At 46.8% G+C, this 20,883-nt stretch overlaps 1 protein-coding gene across 3 annotated transcripts in view; it reads right to left on the bottom strand.

Annotated features, from left to right (window-relative positions):
• Positions 1-20,883, bottom strand: part of RAD21L1 (RAD21 cohesin complex component like 1) — a 1,036,426-nt gene that overhangs the window by 422,426 nt on the left and 593,117 nt on the right. For all 3 annotated transcript variants that reach the window (XM_086932732.1, XM_086932731.1, XM_086932733.1), the window contains one exon: positions 15,015-15,122. In XM_086932732.1, coding sequence (XP_086788858.1) covers positions 15,015-15,122 — 108 coding nt within the window. The remainder of the gene's footprint in view (positions 1-15,014; positions 15,123-20,883) is intronic.

Here is a 20,883-nt window from a genome sequence, read left to right as displayed (position 1 = left end):
GTATTCTACAAGTAAATTTTTTTTATTTTTTTTTAATATATTTTTATTGCAGGAATTAGCCAAAGTTACATGACAGATCAGCGATATAACTTCAGTGGAAAAGAAAAACAACCGATCCCCTGTGAGGAAACACCTTGTATACACAGCCATTCAGCCCACAACCCGAGGGTCGGGCGGCGTCTATCAAATCGCAAATGGGGATCCGGTATATTATTCTACAAGTTAATGAGGTCTATTTTGTAGTGTAGTTCCTATTTTCCCAATAGGCCCTGCGCATTGGAATAACATAAACAGTAGTATCGACGTAGAAGTGCGGATCTTCCAGGCCTCCACTGACTATGCTAAACTTAATTGGGTTTGTTACCAACTAGCTCAGAGGTCACTGGAAACTTTCTTGACTGAATAGGAAGTGATCAGCTTCCCTGGCACAGCCAAGAAGGGATTCAGTTTTCCAACAACCGTGCAACATGACAACTTTGCTCCTCAGATAAGAGTCAATCTCTAGAGTCGTGTAAAACAATAGACAGTTATTTTACTCAGTCAGTTGTTGTGCAGATTACTTTCACAATATGTAGAGAATAGAGACCGGCGTTTTCAATAAAAGGTATTATTTATTGAACGGTCTTTCTTCTCATACAAGAGAAATGAATTGCCACAATTGCAAGACTTGTTATTATAAAAAGTGCGTACAGTAAAATGAGTATTGCGAAATAATACTGTAAAAGCATGGATATGGTTTCTTAGCCATACAATGGTTTAAAATGAATAAAACATATATACATTCATATATACATTTGACTAACATACTCAACTGGTGCTTCTAACTACGCCTACCCCAGTGTACCTGACCTAAGCCTAACACTTGGAAGGGGAGTAAGTAAGTAGCTTTAGTTAAGTTGGTTTTGCCAAGGTTTGCTTCAAGAATTCTCTCTAAGGGTTTAGTCAACACCATACCTCTGGAATAGAATGTTGGAGGGCTTGTATCTCCTTCAGGACCCGATATCCCAGTCACTCGCAAGAGTAGGCTGGAAACGCCGGAGCTGGATTTTCTCGGCAGGAGAAAAGACAGCGTCTTTCTCAGTGCGTCAAAGAGGAGGAGGAGGAGGAGGAGGAGGAGGAGGAGGGGCAGCGTCCGCGGGCTGGTTGCATCTGCTGGGCTCTGCAAGGGACGGCTGTTCAGCTCCTCTGTTAACCACACTATCGTTCGCTCGTTCGCAGCGATAGCATCAGCAGCGATAAAGGCAGCGATGTCTATGAGGCAGCTAGCAGCATTTGCTTAAGGCAACGTTGGTAATATTTATACCTGAAAGGTGCCTTGTTTGACGTAAGTTTTTGGACTTAAGACGTCAATAAAGATGTCACTAGGAAGTAATCGTCTCTCAGTGCTCATTAGAGTTCTATTACTAATCAAAACATAGCAAGCGGGGCTTTCCCAGGTTGCTGAGTTTTATCTTGTTGAAGAACTCTGAGTGTAATCTAGGAATCTTAGATAGTGGCTTCTGCTGTGTCATTTGTACTAATGAGCTGCAGAGGAAGCTGCTGAGGAAGTGATTCTGAAATGTGGCTCTGAACGTGTGAGGCCAGAGACGAGTTTCTGAATATTGCATTTGATCGGTTATGCCAATATAGGGGTACAAAGGGATTATAGCCGTATAGGGGCATAAGGTCACAGTATCGATCAGGGTCCTAGATTAGAACGCGACAATTTAAAAGAGGTGTATGGAAGTTCCTGCCTATGCCAAACTATGGTGCCGGAAATGTCCCCCATTACAAGCTACAGATGTTTTGCATTCACCCTCTGAGTTTATTCACTTACTTCCTCAAAGAGACACACGTTCAAACACTTGACAAAATCAGAACATGAAGTAATCAGAGAAATCGGCAACATGGACAATATGGATAAGTTACTTACTTGTAATCCTAGTTCTCTTCCAGGGGTATCCTCATCAAAGTCATAAGCACTGAATATTCCCGCCATGTGCGGGATCCCGGAAACAATATAAAAATATATATGTAGAAAACACATATCTCGTTCCAAATATATGTAAATACATATATCATTTTTCTCACACCAATGCAGCTCCAAAACCAAGGCTAGACAATGTAAACACTTGTATATGTACAGCAATTAGAAGGAAACAAAAAACACATTAGGTCAAATAGTCCTTGAACTTTGTGTTTTAATGAGTAAAAGCATTCCTAAATCTTGAAAATTGCTCATAAAAGACATCGTCAGCCATAGGCTGCATTGAAAAGTGAATAACAAACTGAAAGCATTTTCAGCTAAAACTGGCTTCGTGCCTTTAACCGCATCGCTGCGGCGGCTTTTCCCGCTGTGCGCGGCAAATTCGAAAATACCGCGTTACGTGACGAGCTGGCATTGTCATCCGCGCAGGACAGGTAAGCGCGATGACGAGCCCAGCTCGTCAATAGCCTCGAAGGGGTTAAGGCAGCCATGACCCCAGGCTTCCGATCATGCCTCAGGGGTGACAGGTCAGTTCTTTGCATAACCCTGAAGTCAGGGCTAAACCACAAGTCAGAGACGTACATCTCTAAATTACCTGGGGAGGCGGGTGGGTGTGCTTATTACTTTGATGAGGATACCCCTGGAAGAGAACTAGGATTACAGGTAAGTAACTTATCCTTCTCTTCCAGGGATTCCTCATCAGTAGTCATAAGCACTGAATAGAATAGAAAGCCCATCAACCACCTGCAGGTAAATGAGAAGTACATGACCCAACTTAAAAAGACAATCATAACAGCCCAAATTAGCTGTTAAACAGATTCCGCAAGGAGGCCTGGCCTACCTGGGTATATGCTCTCGTTTCAGAATCAAGACAGTAATGTCTGGTAAATGTATGGGCAGACCTCCAGGTCGCTGCCTTACAGATCTCAGACATGGGTACATTATTGAGGAAAGCCGCCATCGCAGCTCTCCCTCTGGTAGAATGCGCTTTGGGAGAAAACTCCAGGGGCTTCTGCGCTAGCTGGTAAGCAAGCTTAATACATGAAACGATCCATCTAGAATTAGAACGTTTCGAGGTAGAATGACCTGTTCTGATTGATCCATAGTTAAAGAGATGATGAGTGACGAATACCCTTAAACCTATCTAGATAGAATTTTAAAACTCTTTTCAGGTCTAGGGAATGCAGAGCCCTCTCAGCTGGAGTAGAGGGATTGGGAAAGAAAGTGGGCAGAGAAACGGTCTGATTTACATGAAAATCAGACACCACTTTAGGAAGAAAGGATGGATGCATCCGTAGCACCACTCTATTCAAATGGAACACTGTATAGGGTTCAGAGGAAAAGAGAGCTTTAATTTTGCTCACCCTAGGAGCGGACGCGATTGCCACCAAAAAAGCTGCTTTCCAGGAAAGATGTTGTAAAGTAGCTTTATGAATGGGTTCAAAAGGTGGACCCATCAGCTTTGATAGCACCAAGTTCAACTCCCAGGGAGGAGAAGGAGGACGCACTGAAGGGTACACTTTTTTCAACCCTTGCAGGAAGTCCTTGACCGATGGTAACTGGAAAAAAGAAGTTTGACAAGGTGTCCTCCTATAAACTGTTATAGCAGCTAGGTGCACCTTGATGGAATTAAACTTGAAACCTGCTTTAGCCAGATATATCAAATAAGGAAGAATTGCTTCTTCTGGACATTGAACAGGATTATGATCATTCTGTACACACCACATATAGAATCCCTTCCACTTGTATGCATAAGAATGTCTTGTGGAGGGCTGCCTTGCCTCTTTTAGGATGAACATGCAGTCCTCTGGCAGCCCTAGATGCCCGTACTGTATGACCTCAGGAGCCATGCTGCCAAGTTCAGTGATGGAAGGTTGGGATGGTGAATCCTCCCGTCTATCTTGGACAACAGGTCCGGCCTGCATGGTAGCCTCTTGTGAGGAGTCACTGACAGGTGAAGCAGGTCCGTGTCCCACCATTGCCTTTGCCAGTCCGGGGCGATGAGAATCATCGTTGTGTACAAGTGTGTTAACTTGCTCACCACCTTCGGGATCAACGGAAGAGGAGGAAAAGCGTACACAAATTCCCCTGACCAGTCGATCAAAAGAGCATTACCTCTCGTTCCTGGCCGGTAGAACCTGGAGGCGAAGTCTTGGCATTTTGTGTTTTGGTCGTCCGCGAAAAGGTCTATGGGTGGGACGACCCCAGGATTGGAAAATGTCTTCTACCACTGCGTCGTGTAGGACCCAATCCTCCCAGTCGTCGAAATGACGGCTTAGAGCGTCTGCTCTCACATTCTGCTCTCCTGGGAGGTGGACTGCTGTGATGGACAACTTGCGAGCCAGAAGCCAATGCCAGATCCGTTGTACTTCCAGCGACAGAGTTCGTGAGCGTGTTCCCCCCTGCTTGTTCAGTACATTGTGGTGGTGTTGTCTGCCTGTCCTAGAGCCGAACCTTCGTGAATCGAGGGAAGGAAAGCCTTGAGAGCTAGGTGGACTGCTCTCAGCTCCAGCATGTTAATGTGATAGGTACTTTCCTTGTGTGACCACAGACCTTGCACCTGTAGTTGACACGTGTGCTCCCCAACCTAGAAGGGAAGCATCCGTGATCAGTGTCTGCACCGGGGGAGGTTGATGGAACATAACTCCCACCTGCATATTTTGCCTTTTCGTCCACCATGGAATGGAAGCTCGAGCTGCGTCTGAGAGAATGATGTGATCGTCCCAGCGAGCCGATTGTTGGTCCCACTTGTCCTCCAGACCCTGCTGAAGAGGTCTGGCATTCGGGATCAGGAAGATGCATGATGCAATCGATCCCTAGAAGGGAGGCAATCCGGCGCACTTTCTGGGCCTTGTTGCGAAGTACCAGCTGACATTTCTGGGTTATCGAAAACGGTCTCTCCTCCGAAGGAAACACTTTTACTACTTCAGAGTCTAGCAGAGCTCCTAGGAAGTGTATCTTCTGTGTGGGTTTTGGAGACTGATTTTCCGAAGTTGACATGTAGCCCTAGTCGCAGGCAGAGCTCTATGCAAGTCTGGAACTGATTTCTTACGCTGTCTGGGGAGGGTCCTTTCAACAGCCAATCGTCCAAATATGGGTATACGAAGACCCCTTTGCGGCCTAGAGCGGCTGCTACCACTGCAACACACTTCAGGAACACCCGAGGAGCCGACTTTAACCCAAACGGCAGGACTTTGAACTGATAGTGGAAGGTCCCCACCCGGAACCGAAGAAATCTTCTGTTACTGGGGTGTATTGGAACATGAAAGTAGGCATCTTGGAGGTCCAGCAAACACATCCAATCTCCCCCTCTGAGATGTGGATATATTTGGTGAAGCGCCAACATGCAAAATTTCTCCTTTTTGACGCACAGATTGAGAGTTCGCAAGTCCAGAATGGGTCTGAATTCTGCCTTTTGTTCCTTTTTTCTGACCAGAAAATATCAGGAGTACACTCCTTTTCCCCTTTGAGACACTGGCACTCTCTCGATGTCTGACTTCTCGAGAAGAGTGGCCACTTCTTTTTCCAGAAGGTGTAACTGATGTTTCGATGTTGCCATCGGGGGAACAGGTGGAGGCTGATGACAAACCAAGACAGTATACATTCTGAAGTGTAGATAACACCCAATTGTCGTTTGTGATGTTTTGCCACTCTTCCAAGTGACCCGCAAGGCTCCCCCCCAACTGGAGTGGTCCACAGCGCTGGGGGTAGGAAAGTCTCATTACTTTGACTGAGCTTTGCCGGTAATGTTGCCCTGCGTTGATTCCCTCCTCCTCTGGAATTACGCTTTCCTCTATACTGGGACTTTTGCTGACCCTGCTGGTCTTGACTCGTCTGCCAGTTAGGGGTTTGAACCCGCTGTTTTGAAGAGCCCTTGTTGTAGGAGCGGTATTTATTTTTGAATTCTTTTTTCTTTTCGAGCCCTACCACCTTGAGTGTCCAGCTCTGCTTTCATGCGCTGAATCTCTTCGTCCGTGCTCGCTCCAAAAAATGAAGTCCCTGAAAAGGGCAAGTTCAGAATGCGCGCTTGGGCTTCTGGTTTTAAAGCAGTTAGGCGCAACCAGGATGATCTCCTCGCCGATATTCCATGGGCATATCCATTCGCCGCCAAATCATAATTTGGTTGGAGACTTGACTGCCCTCCAGAAGGATCTCCTCAAAGTCCTTACGGTCTTCTTGAGGGAGCTTGTCCACAAAACGCTGTAGAGAATCCCACAGGGACCTATCATAACGCCCCATAAGGGCCTCTGCATTGGAAACCTTAAAAAAAGACGCTGAAGTACTACAGACTCGTCTCCCCCACGAATCTTGCGTCTTGCTGTCCTTGTCCGGAGGTACAGTAGCAGAAGAGGAAACCGAACTGGACTTCTTCGATGCTGCGATGATTACTGAGTCCGGGGGCGGATCAGCTCTTAGAAACAGAGGGTCCTTCACTGGAGATATGTATTTCTTCAGGATCCTCGCCGGAGCTGCTTTGACCGTTGCTGGAGTGAGGAATACCTCCATCACCGGATCTATAATACCAGGCACTAAAGGAAAAAGGGGTTTAGGTGCCGACCTGTAATGCAGCGTTTCAAAAATCACTGAGGTCTTGACTTGCGGAGTTGTTAAGCGAACTCCCAGTTTTAGAGCCCCTCTACCCAGTATGTCCTGAAAGTTGAAGATCTCATCAATCGGAGATACCCTTGATAGCGGGGAATCCGTCAGAGTGGGCGAATAGCCTCTATGGGAGTGTGTCGGAGAAGAAGAGGTAGTAGGTGATCTTTGTTCTCTCCTCCTGCTCCTAGATCTTGGTCTACGCCTGGGTGATCGAACCGTGGAGCGTGCTCTTTCCCTACGGCGAACCGGGGAGCGTGATCTTGACTTGGACCTCACCGGAGAGCGACAGCGTTCTCTAGGCCTAGAGATAGGCTGCTGCAATCGAGACGGTGTCTCCTTAACTGTAGCCCAGTGAAGTAGCGGTGCATACCATTGTGGAGACAGTCTGACGGCAGGAGTCTGCTGTGTGGTGTCCCTCACTGGAGAGCGTGCAGGTATTACCTCCTTTCGCCCATGTGGAGTAGGTGAAGGAGAGTGCCTTGATCCTTCGCGCCCGACGTGTGAATGATCACATCAGGGCCAGAAGATGACCTTGATGAGGAAGACAGGCTCACAGGAGAAGCAGTAAGACTGTGAGCACCACGATGCTCTGGAGTTCTCTTCCTCTTGGCAGCGTGACTGATGCTCTCTGGAGAGCCCTGGGCACCTTCCACAGCTGAAGCTGTAAAAAGTGGGGTGGAGCCAATTTCTCTACCTTGGCTCCCACATTCTGGAACTCCCTCCCCGACCACCTTCGTTCTGCCACTCAATATGTCTCTTTCCGCAAAGACCTAAAAACGTTCCTGTTCAAACAGGCCTTCTCCGTGTAACTGGCCCCTCCTTGCCCTACGACAGGTTCACTTCGCCCTCAGTTGCCGGACCCTCCACTAGCGCCAAGAAACTGTACGGTGAACGTTCAAGTCAGTCAAGTCAGAGAATTTGTATAGCGCACTACATACCCAGAGGGTTTCAAGGCGCTTAGGAAGGGGGGAGGATTACTTGTCAAATATCCAAGTTTTAAGTTGCTTTCTGAATGCTAGGTGGTTCTGGGTAAGGCGAAGGTAAGCGGGGAGTGAGTTCCATGTTCTAGCAGCCAAGTATGAAAAGGATCTGCCTCCCATGGTGGTCTTGTTGATGCGAGGAACAGTGGCGAGGGCTTGGCTGGAAGAACGTAGTTGGCGGGAAGGGGTGTAGAAGGACAGTCGTGAGTTGAGGCATTCTGGACCGATGTCGTAGAGTGATTTGTGTGCGTGGGTAAGCAGTCTGAAAGTGATCCTCTTATTGACGGGTAGCCAGTGGAGGTCTTTAAGGTGGCCAGAGATGTGTTCGTTGCGTGGGATGTCTAATATGAGTCTGGCTGAGGCGTTTTGGATTCGTTGGAGTTTCTTCTGGAGTTTTGCGGTAGTACCTGCGTAGAGGGTGTTTCCGTAGTCCAGTCGGCTCGTGACCAGAGCGTGGGTGACTGTTTTCCTTGTGTCGGAGGGGATCCAGCGAAATGTTTTTTTGAGCATGCGAAGAATGTTGAAGCAGGAGGAGGATACGGCGCTGACTTGTCTGTTCATTGAAAGTGAAGAATCCAGGATGACGCCTAGGTTCCGTGCGTGGTCTGTCGGGATGGGTGCTTTTCCGAGGGCTTCCGGCCACCAGGAGTCGTCCCATGCAGATGGGGATGTACCTAGGATGAGGACTTCTGTTTTGTCTGAGTTCAGTTTCAGACGGCTTAGTTTCATCCATTCGGCAACTTCTTTCATTCCTTCGTGTAGGTTAGTTTTGGCGGTGCTGGGGTCATTGGTGAGGGAGAGGATCAGTTGCGTGTCATCCGCGTAGGAGATGATGTTGAGGTTGTGTTGGCGTGCGATGGCCGCGAGGGGGCTCATGTATACGTTGAAGAGGGTGGGACTGAGTGAGGATCCTTGTGGTACGCCGCAGATTACTTCAGAGGCCTCTGACGTGAATGGTGGAAGACGGACTCTCTGGGTTCTTCCGGTGAGGAATGAGGTGATCCATTCAAGTGCTTTTCCTTGGATTCCGATGTTATTGAGGCGTTGTAAAAGTGTTTTGTGGCAGACTGTGTCGAATGCTGCAGAGAGGTCAAGGAGGATGAGGGCGACAGTGTCTCCATTGTCCAGTAGAGTTCGAATGTCGTCTGTAGCTGCGATGAGGGCGGTCTCAGTGCTGTGTTTTGCTCGGAATCCGGATTGTGAGGGGTCGAGGGATTTGTTGGCTTTGAGGAAGGCGGCGAGCTGGTTGTTGACAGCTTTCTCGATGACTTTGGCCGGGAATGGAAGAAGCGAGATGGGGCGGTAATTTTTGAGTTCGGTGGGGTCCGCTGTGGGTTTTTTCAGAAGGGCGGTGAGTTCAGCGTGTTTCCAGTCTTCCGGGAAGATGGCGGAGTTGAAGGAGCAGTTGATGACGTCTCGGAGGTGCGGTGCTATGACGGAGTCTGCTTTGTTGAAGATGTGGTGAGGACATGGGTCTGTGGGAGATCCTGAGTGGATGGAGTTCATCAGGCGGATGGTGTCCTCAGTGGAGATTGGGTTCCAGTCGTTAAGGGTGATCGCGGGGGGAGGATGATCAGCAACTGGTAGGGTGGGTTGGTTTCCGGGTTGGTTGTCAAAGCTGTTGTGGATGTCTGCAATCTTGTTGTGGAAAAATGAGGCTAGGGAGTCGCAGAGGGTTTGAGAGGGGGTGATGTCGTTGGAGTTGGCTGAGGGATTGGAAAATTCCTTGACGATGTTGAAAAGTTCCTTGCTGTTGTGAGCGTTGTTGTCAAGTCGATCCTTGAATGCTGTTTTCTTGGCTTTTCGGATTAGTTGGTGGTGAATGCGGGTGGCGTTTTTGAAGGCGTCCTTGGTGCTGGTGGTTGGGTCTTTTTTCCAGGTCTTTTCAAGGGAGCGGCAGAGTTTCTTGGACTTCTTGAGATCATCGTTGAACCATGAGGCCTTCTTGCTGCCAGGTTTGTTTTGACGTTTTTTCAGTGGCGCTAGGGTGTCAGCGGTTTTGGATAGCCAAATGGTGAGGTTGGCGGCGGCTTCGTTAGCGTTGGAGGAGAGGGCTGGGGTGTTTTGAAGGAGCGAAGCGGAGATTTGGTCCGTGGTGATTTTGTTCCAGTTTCTTTGCAGGGTAGGTTGGCGGTGGATGCTGGGTTTTGGTTTGTTGTAGGTGAAGTGAACGCAGCTGTGGTCAGTCCAGAGGAGGTCTGTGGTGTGGCTGAAGGAGACATGGTTGCTGGATGTGAAGATGGGGTCGAGTGTGTGACCTGCGATGTGGGTGGAGGTGGTGACCAGTTGTTTAAGTCCGAGGTTGGCGAGGTTGTCCAAAAGGGTGGCGGTGTTGCGGTCGTTGTTCTTTTCAAGGTGAAAGTTGAGGTCTCCCAGAAGGATGTAGTCTTTGGAGGGGAGCGCGTGTGGGGTGATGAAGTCCGTGATGTCTTCACTGAATTTTGCGCGAGGTCCTGGAGGCCTGTAGAGGAGAGTGCCTCTGAGTGTGGTCTTGGGGTCGGTGTGGATCTGGAAGTGAAGGTGTTCGGAGTTGGCGAGGTTGGCGTCCGAGCTGGTTGAGATGCGGATTGATTTCTTATGGACGATAGCGATTCCTCCTCCTGTGTGGCTGGTACGGTCTTTTCGAGTGATCTTATAGTCTTCAGGGATGGCAATGGTGATGTCTGGTGCGGAATGAAGCGTTCATCCATGTTTCCGTAAGGAAGGCGACGTCCGGAGAGATGGTGTCTAGTAGATTCCATAGGTCAATGGCGTGTCTGTGGACCGATCGGGTGTTGAGAAGGATGCATTGTAGGTGGTTGGGGTCGGGAATATGTGGTGTGGTCGTAGCGGAGATGTTGTCGGTGCCGCAGAATTTGCAGGAGTAGCAGGAGAAGGGTCCATGGGTGCGTCCAGGTGCGGCTTGGGCGCAGTTGGGAGCACGGCCGGGGTTAAGGGCTAGGAGGGATGCGGTATCGTAGGTAATGCGGGGTGGCTGGGCGGCGCGAGGGCCAGGGGGTCTGGCGCTGGGCGCGGTCCAGGCGCGGACGGGCGTAGACGGGCTTACCTTTGGCGCACCTTCGGCGTGTCCGTAGCGCGTGGACGCTGCGCGTGGAGGCATTGGCCATAAATGGATGTAGGGGGGGGGAGGGGCGAGGGCGTCTCAGCTGGGAGGCGGGGCGGGCTCAGGGAGTAGGAAAACAATAACACCGGATACAAAATGGAGGGGGGAGCTGAGCAGGGCGCCGGGGCAAATCGCGCTATTAATGTAAATCCAGGCACAAGTTACACAAATACGATTTCAACAAATAGAGCGCTATGACAGTCAAAAGCTATGCAGCGCTGATCACCAATACCGCGTAGTAGCAGACAGGCAGACCAGGGAGCGACCACTCGGGCAGGAGCGACGAGGAGTCACAGAGCTTCGTGGTCTGGGGGGCGCTGAAGTAGGTAGTGGGAGGGCGTCTCAGCTGGGAGGCGGGCGGGCTCAGGGAGTAGGAAAACAATAACACCGGATACAAAATGGAGGGGGGAGCTGAGCAGGGCGCCGGGGCAAATCGCGCTATTAATGTAAATCCAGGCACAAGTTACACAAATACGATTTCAACAAATAGAGCGCTATGACAGTCAAAAGCTATGCAGCGCTGATCACCAATACCGCGTAGTAGCAGACAGGCAGACCAGGGAGCGACCACTCGGGCAGGAGCGACGAGGAGTCACAGAGCTTCGTGGTCTGGGGGGCGCTGAAGTAGGTAGTGGGAGGGCGTCTCAGCTGGGAGGCGGGGCGGGCTCAGGGAGTAGGAAAACAATAACACCGGATACAAAATGGAGGGGGGAGCTGAGCAGGGCGCCGGGGCAAATCGCGCTATTAATGTAAATCCAGGCACAAGTTACACAAATACGATTTCAACAAATAGAGCGCTATGACAGTCAAAAGCTATGCAGCGCTGATCACCAATACCGCGTAGTAGCAGACAGGCAGACCAGGGAGCGACCACTCGGGCAGGAGCGATGAGGAGTCACGAACGTTGCGCTCTATAAATGTTTTAAATTCAAATTCAAATTCGAAGCTGCTCTTGAGGACCTTTGAGATGTAGGCCCATGACTCGAAGACGGAGCCGGCCGACGACGTCTCGGTGTGCTGTGCCACCACTGGCTGATGACTCTGAAGAGACTGCACTGGAGTCCCACTGAGGTCTTCTCGACGTCTAGCGCCTATGACTGGACGCCGACGGAGGATGCTTGGTCGCTGAATGCCCTCGACTGGACTGCGATGGATGTCTCGACGACGAACGACGATGTCCTGTCAATGACGGTGAATGCCTCGACGTCGAGCGTCGATGGCGAGACGCCGACGGAGGATGCCTCGACGTCGACCGCCGATGGTGGAAACTGCGACGGAGGGTGCCTCGACGTCTATCGCCGATGGCCTTGCGACGATGGAGGGTGCCTTGACGTCGAGCGTTGATGATGGGACGCTGACTGAGGGTGCCTCGACGTCGAACGCCGATGACTAGGCGTCGACTGAGGCTTCGACGTCGAAGACTGAACCTGAGGCTTCGACGATGGAGGTCTTGACGTCGATCTTTTATGCTTCAACTTCGACCTCTCCCTCGACACTGCATGTCGCTCGGTTGATGGCAGCGGAGTTACCTTAACTCTCGACGCTGAAGTCTTCACCGTCGAGGGAAGTTGACGTCGTCGTCGGTGGAATCTTCAATGCAGATCCCGACGGCGAAGGAGAGCAAACCGGGACATCTCTCGACGTCGACCGCGCCCTTCGCTTTTTCTGTCTCTTTGGAGACCTACCTCTCTCAGAAAGTCCATAAATTCTGATTTTTTCTCTGTCCCTGAGAGTTCTACTTGACAAGGACTTGCAGTGATCACAGCTTTCTGGAGAATGAGTCAGGAAAACAGAGGATACACACAGGATGTGTATCAGTCTTCGCTTTCTTCTTCCCACAGGAAGGGCAGGGATCAAAAAGCGAAGGCATTTTTGACAAAAAATAAACCTTTTTTGAGCCAAAAATAGGTAGCACTAGCTCTCTAAGGCTAAAAGCCGTCGAGTGAATACAAAAATTGAAGAAAAACACCAAATATTTTTTACAGAAATTCAAAAAAAGGTGGGAGCTGTTTAACCAGGGTCCTGACTGAAAGAGCCGGAAAGAACAACTGACCTGTCGCCCCTGAGGCATGATGGGAAGCCTGGGGTCATGGCTGTCTTAAAGGCACGCTGCCAGTTTTAGCTGAAAATGCTTTCAGTTTCTGCGATATTCACTTTCAATGCAGCCTATGGCTGACGATGCCTTTTATGAGCAATTTTCAAGATTTATGAGTGCTTTTACTCATTAAAACACAAAGTTCAAGGACTATTTGACCTAATGTGTTTTTTGTTTCCTTCTAATTGCTGTACATATACAAGTGTTTACATTGTCTAGCCTTGGTTTTGGAGCTGAATTGGTGTGAGAAAAATGATATATGTATTTACATAAATTTGGAACGAGGTATATGTGTTTTCTACATATATATTTTTATATTGTTTCCGGGGTCCCGCACATGGGCGGGAATATTCAGTGCTTATGACTTTGATGAGGATCCGCTGGAAGAGAACGTAGTAAAACCAGCTGACAAAGGTGGAACCACGGTAATCATCCCAAAAGAGATGCATCACAGCAAATGCCTGAAGCTGCTGAATGATCAAAGAAATTACAAGCTGAAAAAAGATCTAACCAGAGAAATCTCTGATGACATCACCTTTAACCTCATTAATAAACGTAGTCTAATAGAAAATCCTCAGAACAGAAAACCAAGACCAGTGAGAGCCTTATGCTTCATGAGTGTGCATGGTGTGCATGCATAGAAAGGCAGGGATACATTTAGCAGGCCCTGATGAAGTGCCCAACTCAAATCGGCTCATAGCACAGGCCAAAACATGTTGGCACACATTTTTTAGGTATAATTTAACAATTGTATTCAATAAAAAACCTCAGCAAACGTTTATCCAAACCCCAGTTACCCAATAAATAAAGAACACCTTTGGGTATTAGGTATTTTTAACTGTATCTTTCATCTGGATACCTGCTTATCCAGCTTCATTTAACTTGAGATGATGACGCATGTCACGATAAGTGAGTAAGGCGTCTATTCCAATATCTTTGGATATCCAAGAGGTTTGTAGAGGGACCCCCTTCCCTAGTACAGGGTAAAATTCCCTTCTGCCCCTGATTCGTTTGAAGATTCCAGTTGTTTTTGTGTGTGATAAAATAGCGAGCCACAGTTTGACGAGGACTAACCCTCGTGTTGGCTTCATATGTTAATATTAATACACTGAGAATTGTGTTACTTATCCACCAAAACAAATGTTTCCTCTGTGGGATGTTCAGTTAGCATTGACAATTTTGTAAGACTCTCTTCCTAAAAGCACATCATTGATAATGGTAGATTTCCTCACAGATACGGTTACTCTTGATGCAGAGATTTCAATTTGGAGTCAAGTGAGTCTTTTCTCATGAATATTCAGATTTTCATCAGTGTGCATTGCTTGATGTAATGTTTTTGAAGGCTGGCTTTTTTTCTTTTTTCTTAACAACACTTCTTTCAGCCTTTAACCTTGGTTTTAAGGTGAACACTAGAGGCTGTACTGATGTTCTCTGCAGTTATGGTGCTTAAATACAGAGTTGTCTGTGTGTACACTGCCTGGACAGCAGAACAATGTTCACTTAAGTCTCTTGTAGACTAGCCTGGAAAGGCCATAAATCGAATTTGATCCCAAGTAGATAGAGGAAGGTTTCAATTACCATGCTGTAGTAATCAGTGGGAGCTTAGGTGCATCAGCTCAAGTATGGTTGTTAACCTCTGAGAATGGCTGAACTTGAGTGGTGGCACAAGGCATATCATTATAGGACAGTTGTATAGCAGCAGTCTAGGTGCCCCAGTGTGCATTTGCTAAATAGGCTGCAGCTGGAGATCCACTAGTAGTTGAAATGAGCAGATCAGAGGTGCATTCGTTGGAAGTAGGTGTTGGAGGCGCATCATGCTTCAATCACTGGTATTTCTCTTTGTGATGTAATAATTTGGCCGTACAACACCTGTGGTATGCACTGAAAATGTAAAGAATGTGACAATGCTTTGCACTCGTTTCTCTTTTCAATAATTTTCATAACAACCCTTCCAGATGATAGACCATGTGAAATGACAATACATTGGCTTCTACACAAAAGGAGCAGCCTAGACACTGACTTTTCACTATGGCAATGGCCATTGTTAAAGCCAGAACAAAGAAAAAACAAAACCTTACAAGAGCGAACTTACTTAGGGCAATGTCATGCCTGTTGAACAGTAATGTAGTCAAAAACTACAAAATGTATGTGATAAAGAAGCAAGAGTGCAAGCTAATGTAGAATACTGGTAGACAGTGAAGGCATTATTTAAATTTTTGTCAAGAAGAACACTATAACAAAAGTAGGGATATCAAAATAAGTCCTCATTACCCATGGCATTGTTGACATCTTCAATAGGTACAGGTGGTAAAGGAATCTCTTTGCTCATATCCATAACGCCTTCCATCAGTGTATCTTGTTCAGCATTCAGCAAATTATCTTGAACAGAATAAAACGTTATGAAAAAATAAATATAAAGATGTCAAAATTATTTACATTTACAAACTTGTTTAACCCTTTTAGTGTAAAGTTATCTGACTGGTGAATCTCTCAACCTCGGTTCCTCATTTGAAGTAACTCAGAAAAACAAATTCAGTATTCAGGCATCAATAATTACCAAAACTGCATGGATCTAGAATGTCAAAAAGAAGGAATATTGTGGTTTTAAAACTCTAGTTGGGAAAACTGAAAATTACCTTTGGAATTGTCGCTTCCACACCAATTCTGCAGCTTTTACCAGGTTTACCAGATTGCTGCCTCCGAATTTCATTAAGATTCACCATGGTGAATTGTCCATAGGGAAAATTAAGGATTACAGTAATTCCGCAAAATAAGTAATCATAATTAGGCTAGTTACTCACGTGTCTGGCCTATTAAGGAATACCTCTCAACTCAGAATAAGAATCTTAGTCCAAAGGCTTTTTCCACACTATCTACTCGAAGTGGTGACTCTGCCAACTTTGGCAGGCATAACTGTTTAATACAGAGCTTTCATAAGGGAGTACTAGATACATACACATACATCATACAGGACACATTCTCATCTCAACATATATGCATCTTCATCACTTTCACACCACTTGACAATCTGTGTGTTCTGACCAATGTCAGAGTTACCAGTAGACAATGATCATGGGAAAGAGTTTTCATATAGAGATAAAAGAGTTTTACAATGGCAACTTTACCTTATTCTTACACCCTGGCTCTTTGAGATTATCAACTTCTTCAGTAGATTTCACAGCAATATTGAAATAATAAGGGAGGTGGAGAAATAAGGCAGCAAAGACTAGGCTAAAAAGTTGCAAATAACCCAATGGCAAATTTTGCTCCAGTCTTCCTCACACAGGGGTGCAGCATTTAATCAAATATCTACTTGTCCATGGGGCAGGTTGCTTCATAAATCTACTTGTCCCTTTGGTGCCATGTATTGTGGCGAAAAATTATAGCAGCAATCTCATTATATAAGAGCTCAGATATAGCCGCTCCGATTATGCCAGGGCTCATACCATAGTAGTGTTTGAAAACTTGCAATCCCCTTATGTTGCAACGTTTCTGCAGATCTACATACTGGGGCTGAAGGTAGTGGTAAGCAATAGGTCCAGGGTTAGAATGCCATTTTGAGTGTGTGAAAACTTACTAACTTCCATGTTTTAAGGGTTTACAACAACTCTTCTCTAACATTGTCCCATACTGGGTAATTTACTCCTGACAATGGCAGAAGTATGGAAAATGCTACTTACCAGTATGCATCTGTTCTTGGCATGTAGGGCTGCTGACATTCATATCTTAGCATAGATCGCTGCCTAGTGTTGGGTTCGGATGAATGCACCTTGTTGTCCTGGAAGAGTCGTCGAAGTATCACGAGTTAGGTGACTCTTCCCCTGGACTACAGTGCGCATGGGCATCTTCTCCATCCTTAGATTGTTTTTCGCCATTGTGGCAAAGATGGAGTGTAGTAAAGTAAGAGATGGCCATGCAAAAGAGAATCCTGCCGCTGCAACAGGCACCGGGGAGGAGGGTGGGCGATATGAATGTCAGCAGCCCTGCATGCCAAGAACAGATTTATACTGGTAAGTAGCATTTTCCGTTCGAGGCATGTGGGCTGCAGAATTCATATCTTAGCATAGACTGTATAGCAGTATCTCCTCTAGCGGTGGACACCTGTGCCAGCTGCTGCAGTCTGAAAAATAGTTTTAAGGACAGCCTGGCCTACAGCAGCTTGCTGCTTTGTTTGCATGTCTACACAATAGTGTTTAGTGAAAGTGTGTATGGTAGACCATGTGGCTGCCCTACATAGGTCTTCAAGAGGAATATTCCCTAGGAAAGCCATGGATGCCCCCATTTTACGCTTAGAGTATGCTTTTGGGGGAACTGTTAGAGTGCGTTTAGCTTTTTGATAGCATATTTGAATGCATTTAACTATCCATCTGGCTATTCCTGATTTTGAGATGGGATTACCTTTATGTTGTGGGGAAAAAGCAACAAACAGTTGCTTTGTTTTCCTAAATTATTTAGTCCTGTCAACATAATATACTAGCAGAGCTCTCCTTACGTCTAGTGTGTGTAGGGCTCTTTTAGCCACTGACTGTGGGTTTTGGAAGAAAACTGGCAATTCTATGGATTGATTGATATGGAAAGTGGATATGACTTTTGGCATGAATTTAGGGTTAGTCCGAAGTACTACCTTATTTGCATGTATTTGCATGAAAGGTTCTTGAATGGTTAGTGCCTGTAGTTCACTCACTCACCCGAGGGAGGTAATGGCAATCAAAAATGCCACCTTCCATGTTAGAAATTGTAATTCAAATAAATGGAGTGGTTCGAAAGGAGGTCCCATAAGTTTGGTAAGTACTATATTTAAGTTCCAGACTGGTGAAGGTGGGTGCTTTGGAGGAATTATCCTTTTAAGACCTTCCATAAAAGCTTTGATTGGGGGTACTCTAAACAGGGACAGGTGTTGTCTGTTCTGGCGATATGCTGCTATAGCAGCGAGATGTAGCCTTATGGAAGAGTATGCTAGATTGCATCTTTGAAGATGCAAGAGGTAACAGATAATGTTTTGGATGGAAGCATCTAATGGATTGATTTGGTTATTGCAATAAATTACAAATCTTTTCCATTTAGCTGCATATCATGCTCTAGTAGTTGGCCGTCTTGCCTCCTTAATAATGTTCATGCAATCAGGAGGCAAGTTAAGGTATCCGAATTCTAAGACTTCAGGAGCCAGATCGCTGGGTTCATCTGATTGGGATCTGGGTGCCTGATTTCTTCATGGTTCTGAGTTAAAAGATGGGGCGAGAGGCGCAGTCTTTGGTGGGGAACAAGTGAGAGTTCTAGAAACGTTGTGTACAAGGCTGTCTTGCCCATGTGGGAGCAATCAGGATCATTGTGATCAGGTTTGCGTGCCACCAGCGGAATTAGTGGAGCTGGTGGAAAGCGTAAGCAAATCTGCCTGACCAGTTCATCCATATCGCATTGCCCTGTGACAACGGATGTGGGATTCTGACAGCAAAGTACTAGCATTTTGAGTTTTCGTTTGTGGCAAACATATCTATCTCTGGATGCCCCCATTCTTAGAAGAATGGTTGGAGAACTTGAGGGTGAATCTCCCATTCGTGTAGCTGTTGGTCGTGTCTGCTTAACGGATCTGCTATTTGATTGTCTTTACCTGGCAGGTGTTCTGCTAGGAGAAAAATGTTATTTGGAACTGCCCACCTCCATATGCTCTGTGCTAGGTGTGACAGCTGTGGAGAGTGTGTCCCTCCTTGTTTCTGGATGTAATACATGGCTGTCATGTTGTCCATCCGGATCAACACAGCCTTGTTGTACAAGTATTTCTGGAATGCTTTCAGTGCCGGAAATATTGCTAGCAACTCCACGTGGTTGATATGCAGTGTCTTTTGTTTGATTGTCCAGAGCCCTTGGACTGTGTATTGAAGTAAGTGGGCTCCCCAACCTGTCAGTGATGCATCCGTTGTTAGTACTAATTGTGGAACCGGCTCTTTGAACAGTCGCCCCTTGAAAAGGTTTTGTGGGTTCCACCAATGCAGAGAGTTGTAAGCGCAGATGTCTACCAACACTAGGTCTTTTAGTTGTCCTTGAGCTTGGTTCCACTGCGTGCTAGGCATTCTTGCAATAGACGCATTTGAAGTCGGGAATGAGGGACAATGAATATGCAGGAGGCCATCCTGTCTATGAGCTGCATGAACACTCCAGCTGGCAAAGAGTGTTGTGGCTGAAACTTTTGAACGAGAGTCTGCATGTTGGCTATCCTGGCTGCATTTGGATATGCCTTTGCTACTGAGGTATCTATTGTAGCTCCCAGATATTGCTGTATGTGGGAGGGCTGTAGATGTGATTTTGGGTAATTTATGGAGAAACCCAGACTGTGCAGCAGCTGGAGTGTCTGAGACGTACGGCTTGCACACTGGGCGTGCGAGTTGGCCTTTATGAGCCAATCATCGAGGTATGGAAACACATGGATTTGTTGCCTTCTGAGGTGTGCTGCTATTGCCGCTAGACATTTTGTGAAAACTCTTGGGGCTGTAGTCACCCCGAAGGGGAGAACTTTGATTGATAATGTTGGCCTTCTATTGTGAACCTGAGGTATTTCCTGTGAGCTGGATGTATAGGTATGTGAAAATATGCATTTTTGAGATCTAATCTAGCAAGGAAGTCGCCTTGCTGGAGTACCGGGAGTACTTGATGTAGAGTAATCATATGGAAATGCTCTGAGAGTATGTATCGATTTAGCAGTCAGAGGTCTAGTATGGGTCTGAGGGATCCATCCGTTTTGGGAATTAGGAAGTATAGAGAGTATACCCCTGTTCCCTGGTGTTGAAAAGGGACTGGTTCTATTGCTCCCTTTTGAAGCATGGACGCGACCTCTTGTTGCAACAGTGTGATGGGTTCTTTGGACATAGGACGGTGTTTGGGTGGTATGTTGGGAGGAGTAGAAGTGAGTTCCAGGCAATAACCGTACTGGATAATTTGCCCCACCCACCTGTCTGTGGTAATGGAGTTCCAGACTGGTAGGAATTGTTTGATTCTGCCTCCGACTGGTGTTGAATGGTCTGGAGGGAGTGGGATGAAGTCACTGTTTGGCAGCAGTGGAGGCTCTGGTGTTATTGCCGCCACGTCCCCTGCCCTTGTTATTGTTGCCCCTATAACCCCCTCTGTTTGAGCCTTTATAAAAGGAACTTTGGGTGTTGCCTTTGTATGTAGAGGAAGTTAGTGATGTGTTGCCTTTTGTGGAGCCTCTGTAGGAGGAGTGATGAAAGGAAAATCTATGTTGTTGAAACTGAAGTGCGCCCATAGACTTAGCAGTTTCGGTATCTTTTTTCATTTTGTCTAAGATGCTATCTGCTGGAGGGCCAAACAGGAAGTCTTGGTTAACTGGTTGGTTGAGGATGGTGGATTGTACCTCGTTTTTAAAACCAGAGATGCGTAGCCACGCGTGTCTGCGTAGTAATACGCTAGTATAAATGGACCTGGCTGATGTGTCAGCTGCCTCAAGCGCACATTTGATGGAAGCATTGGTTATAAATTTGCCTTCCTGTATGAGGTTGTTTGCCTGACCTTTAAAAGGTTCTGGCAGGTGTTGCAGTAAACCTTCAAGTTGATTGTAATGTGCTCTATCATAGCTTGCTAGTAGAGCTTGTGTGTTCGCAATCCTCCATAAATTAGCAGCCTGTGAGGCTACTCTTTTGCCTGAGGCTTCTATTATTTTAGACTCTTTGTCAGGAGGGGGAGCATCTCCTGTGGTTTGTGAGTTAGCTCTCTTTCGAGTGTTTGCTACTACTAGTGAGTCTAAAGGCAACTGTGATTTAATATAAGTAGGGTCTGTAGGGGCAGCTTTATATTTCAGCTTTGTAGGGTATGGGGAGGTGTCTGGGATGGGTTGTGGGTCATATGGATCATTCTGGTCATCCCATGTGTCATCCTGTGCATCAGGATCCTTTGGCTCATTAAAATTACCCTGAGGATCTACCCCCATGTTATCTCCATCATTATAATCTAAATCTGTAGGAGAGTAGGGCACAAAAGGCATATTAGGAAAGAAAGGAGGAGGAGTAAAGGCCTTGAGGGAGATGTCCTGAAGTCTTTTTTCTTTGGAGGAACAGGGTGTCCAGTGGTCTCTATCCGGTGGTAAACTGTGACGTGTCCTGTTTCAGGGTCTATATACAGTTTAGGTTGTTCC

This window comes from Lissotriton vulgaris, chromosome 7 (genome assembly GCF_964263255.1).
Source record: "Lissotriton vulgaris chromosome 7, aLisVul1.2, whole genome shotgun sequence".
Classification (NCBI taxonomy): Eukaryota; Metazoa; Chordata; class Amphibia; order Caudata; family Salamandridae; genus Lissotriton; species Lissotriton vulgaris.
The sequence above is the reverse complement of the archived record's forward strand: the minus strand, read 5'-3'. Positions and strand labels throughout refer to the sequence as shown.